We start from the raw sequence: 5,000 nt of genomic DNA on the forward strand, positions 1-5,000 counted from the left end.
CTTGAAGAGATCGATATTTTAGAAAACTGCTTTTTAATCAACTGTTCATTCATGTCAAAGAATAAAAGATGATGGTCCGAAAAAAACACTTGTCGAGGACTGTCAAAGAAGATATTGATGTTTTATATGCTATAAGTTACAATCCAGTCGATGGTGTGGCTAGATCGGTGTGTTTTTGATTTTACATTTTGGGTCATAGTCCGGTCATCAAACAATCTTTTGATAAATTCTGCAGTTGAGTTATTCTGTGTCGAAATGTACATTAAAATCTCCAAGAATTACTAATTTTGTGTTTGATATAAAATTTGACATTGATAGGTCGTCGAGTTCATTGATGAAATCGGATTTAGATGTATTGGCGGTTTATAAACCACCACTATCGTGATTGAAGGCTTGTCTATGACTATTTTCACTTAGATTGTCTCAAACGTTTTAAAAATGTCGATGAACCTTGTTATATTTTTCAGTCTATTGGAATGTATGACAGCTATTCCACCTCCTCGTTTTCCTCTTCTAGGGAACGATTTGGTGGTAAATCAAGGTGATGTTAACTCTTTTATGGTGTGTTTATCTCCTTGCTCATAAAGCCAGATTTCAGTTGAGGCAAAAACATCAATCTTGTGGTCAATAAGTGTTTCTTGGATATATTATTTCTACATGACTGCACATTCATATAGCAGAAACGTAAGGATTGTACATTTGGCTTATTACTCGTCTTCTTATAACTGCCAACCTCGTCATTACTATGATAATTACCGTTACCGCCATTCATTGTCATTGATGTCTTTGGAAGTTAATAATTGCGTTGTCGTGTGTTGTTGATCTTGCGGCTGTTTACTGTTGTCATATTGGATTGCGATTTGATGGAGGTGAGTTGTCGTAAGGTGCGTTGTTTGTAACTGTGTTGTTTACCTCTATTATTGTTGTCAGTGTTGGTGCGTAGGCATCGTTAACTTTTTGCCTGACAGTGACCAAAAATGACGTCACATTACAAGTCTTTGGCCACAAGAGAAAACAAAACATGAGTTGTATTCAATAGTTTAACCAATGGGATCACTTGTTTCCTTGTTTACCATTAACAACTCACAAGACGCTGCACAAACCCTAAAAATTACGTCAAACTATAAGTCCTGGAGGTTTTTAGTGGCTACGGTTGGTGGGGGTCTTGGAGGGTGGTGACAAGGGGTAGGCCGATGACCAGTTTTCACCATAATTGGTCTTTGCTTTCGTCTTCTCCCTCGTTTATTTCTATAAATACATTGTTGGTGAAAACATTCACTATTTGAATACAGTTCACGGCAAATATTTGCTTAATACAAAAATGGGGTGGTGAATAAAAACATTAAAATTGATTTTAACAACAGGGCCTGGTGAGAACTTGTCATGTCGATAAAATCCATTTTAATATTCAGAAATAACATAAACCTCACGTAAAATCACTAAAATCCTGTGAGAAGCCGACAACAGTTATATGAAATGAAAGAGCACTGTGTCACAAATAAACAAATATAAAAAGTCCAGAAAAAAACATATGTATAACACTGTAAAACTGAGAAAATCTTCATAATTTGTGGAGTAACAAAAACACAGCCTGTTAGGCAACTTACACAGACTATTTATATATTTAGTAGTAGTAGTAGTAGTAGTAGTAGTAGTAGTAGTAGTAGTAGTAGTAGCAGTATTAGTAGTAGTAGTAGTAGTAGTAGTAGTAGTAGTAGTAGTAGTAGTCGTAGTAGTAGTAGTAGTAATAGTAGTATTACTAGTTAGTAGTAGTAGTAGCAGTAGTACTAGTAGTAGTAGTAGTAGTAGTAGTAGTAGTAGTAGTAGTAGTAGTAGTAGTAGTAGTAGTAGTTGTAGTAGTAATAGTAGTAGTAGTCGTCGTGGTGGTGGTAGTAGTAGTAGTAGTAGAAGTAGTAGTAGTAGTAGTAGTAGTAGTAGTGGTAGTATTAGTAATAGTAGTAGAAGTAATAGTTGTTGTAGTAGTAGTTGTAGTAGTAGTAGTAGTAGTAGTAGTAGTAGTAGTAGTAGTAGTAGTGTTAGTAGTAGTAGAAGTAGTAGTAGTAGTAGTAGTAGTAGTAGCCGTAGTAGTAGAAGTAGTAGTAGTAGTAGTAGTAGTAGTAGTAGTAGTAGTAGTAGTAGTAGTAGTAGTAGTAGTCGTAGTAGTAGAAGTAGTAGTAGCAACAGCAGCAGTGGCAGTTTTATAGGATTGAGCAAAATGTCACAAATGAATGCTTTTCTCTTCTTTAGTTGGAAAGTTACCGTAGATTGATTGATCTTAGATTTGTACGTTATTATACACTTTTTTTCTGATTACTTGCAGACACATATTCACTGCATCTTCATTTTTATTGACACCTTGCATTTCCTCCCCAGCCAAAATGACCAAGTTGGTGTGTGCATTTTCTCTTACAACAATACTTGCACTGCTCGAATGATTTATTCTGAGTTGGATAGTTTTCATCAATTTCAAGAAAGCTGTCAAACTTCAAATTTCAGGTATCCATGACACGTTTATAATTTTACGAATGGTTGCCGTGAGGCTAAGAAAGATACAGGACAACCCAATGCTATGGACAGAATTTTAATAAGGCGCGTGTTTTCTTCTTTTTCTCAGCTGTCCCTCAATGCACAGTTGCAAAAATTTGGATGAACCGCTGAATCAATTTGTCTTAATTAAGAAGACTTTTTTTCAGGAATCTTAAAACAATAAGAAAGGATTTCGCTCATTCTAGCTATATTGAAATCGATAACAGGTAAGGATCGTAACTCATAGAAGATTTACATTATCAAAATTATGAATTTTCCGCTTATCCATTTTGAAGAAATTTGTTAAAATGGAAGGTTTGGTTAATTGAAACTTAAACGATATACATACAGTGTTTGAATATGAAGGAACGAATGACAATTTGTAACTATCAGACATTTACATTTTATAACTATCACTAACAATACTGATGAATACAAACGCAAGTGAACATTACGCGCTTCCAACATTATTTTAACTGCAAAATTTTGAGAACTAGCTTGTATTTATGCCAAAGAGGAATACGTAATACCCTTCTCCAGTCTTCCCTTGTTATATCATATATTGCCACGTCCGTAAACGTTGTGTTCCTCCTCTCAATCGTTCCCTCTACTTAGGCCCAATGACCTCGATTGAATTGCGCTCATAGTGATATGGAGGAAATCGCACGACCTCTTGTCAAAACTTCCTAAGTAGACAGACTGCTTTGAAATTTGTCTCTGGTTAACTTCTTTTTTACAAAGGAGAAGAGTTAGCCCTTTGATAAATCGTCAGAATGTGTAGTGCTGCATGACTAAGACCATGAAATCATGTCTGCTGTTATATTTGCCACAGTTGAAGTGATCATGGACCATCGAATTGTAACCTCCAATACAACACAGCTGCTTGCTCCGAGGGAAGGCAGCAGACGGTATTTATTTAACCAGTCATAAAACTCCTTTGCATTGACCACAGAATGATATTCTCTACCTTCCAGGTGATGCAGAGAAGAAAAAATGAAATGACATCCTTTTTAAATATCCAGTATCTTCACCACCTGCAAGAATAACAGTGACCTTCTGTCCAGAACCCATGGGACTTGTTCTCCCCTAATTATCAGACGTCCAATATTTTGTCGGATGTATGTTTACACTCCCCCAGCTCCACATATCTTTGGATAATATCCATATCAAAGTTGTCTAGGATCCTTTTCCTACCACGATGTTCCACACAGGTGATCTCTCTGTCGTATTTCGATAAACATCTTCACATGGTTGATTGTAAAATTCCAATTCCATAAATACAAGAAGACTTCTTTTCGCAGCTTTACGAGAGTGGAACCGATTGGTATTTCGTATTGTATCGTATCGTTTAAGAGCTTATAGGTTTAAAAATCTTTAAATGCTCTGTGAAATGTTTACGCAAAGATAAATTTTTTCTAAGTTATATAAATAGCATTCATTGTTAACTTGACATTATTGAGTATACAATGACCCTTTTAAATGATTTAAAGCTAGAGATTTCATATCAGTCTTTGAAAATTACGACATGATTTAGATAGCATTCCATAAATCATAGATTAAAAATTGGATGCAAACTTACATAAGTTGTACGTTTATAAAATTTAAAGCAAATTGTTATTATTCGGAAGAAAATATGACGTAAACGCATAATCACTAGCTAGTCGGAACTACAGATTCTTTTGAAAATCGATGAAATCAACTCTTACTTTGTGGTGCGTAACTTGTTTAGATATTTAACAGTGTAAAATCTCTAATTTTATGACGGGACAGCGGTTTTAGAGAAGATTTTTATAGGTCTGAAAGAAGAAAACTTTTTGATATGGCATCACTACGGTCCAGACAAATTGATTCAAATGTTGACACGAATTTTTACAACTTTGATAGAGGGACAGCTGAGAAAAAACAGAAAAACACGCCCTATTAATAAAAAAAAATCTGACTATAGCAAAATGAAAGTTCAGAAAAAGAGGAAAGGCGCCGTGGGTAGAAATAACACAAATTGAGATGACTGGTATATGAGAGGGATGCCAGAATGAAATCTGTTACGAGTTCTATGCTCAATGAGACAAAAAGAGTAATGATGATGACGACGACGATGATAATAATAATAATGATGGTGATGAGGATGATGATGGTATTGTAGATCAATGTTGTTGATGATAATGATGATAAAGATGATAATGATGATGATGATGATGATGATGATTATGATGATGATGATGGTGGTGGTGGTGGTGGTGGTGGTGATGATGATAATTACTATTATTATAATGGTTATTATTACTATTTTTCTTCTTCTTCTTCTTCTTCTTCTTCTTCTTAGTATTATTATTATTATTATTATTATTATTATTATTATTATTATTATTATTATTATTATTATTATTATTATTATTATTATTATTATTATTATTATTATTATTATTATTAATATTTTATTCTCGTGGTCATTTTAGTAGACCATTGAATAGGAG

At 34.2% G+C, this 5,000-nt stretch overlaps 1 protein-coding gene across 1 annotated transcript in view; it reads left to right on the plus strand.

The window, feature by feature from the left end:
• LOC144956335 (uncharacterized) overlaps window positions 1-5,000 on the plus strand; it is a 57,759-nt gene that overhangs the window by 47,377 nt on the left and 5,382 nt on the right. Inside the window, exon 9 of the mRNA XM_078886834.1 lies at window positions 2,374-2,496. Within this exon, the coding sequence (XP_078742960.1) occupies window positions 2,374-2,496 (123 nt within the window). The remainder of the gene's footprint in view (window positions 1-2,373; window positions 2,497-5,000) is intronic.

This window comes from Berghia stephanieae, chromosome 1 (assembly GCF_034508935.2).
Source record: "Berghia stephanieae isolate SIO BIC M18660-M18661 chromosome 1, UCSD_Bste_1.3, whole genome shotgun sequence".
NCBI lineage: Eukaryota > Metazoa > Mollusca > Gastropoda > Nudibranchia > Aeolidiidae > Berghia > Berghia stephanieae.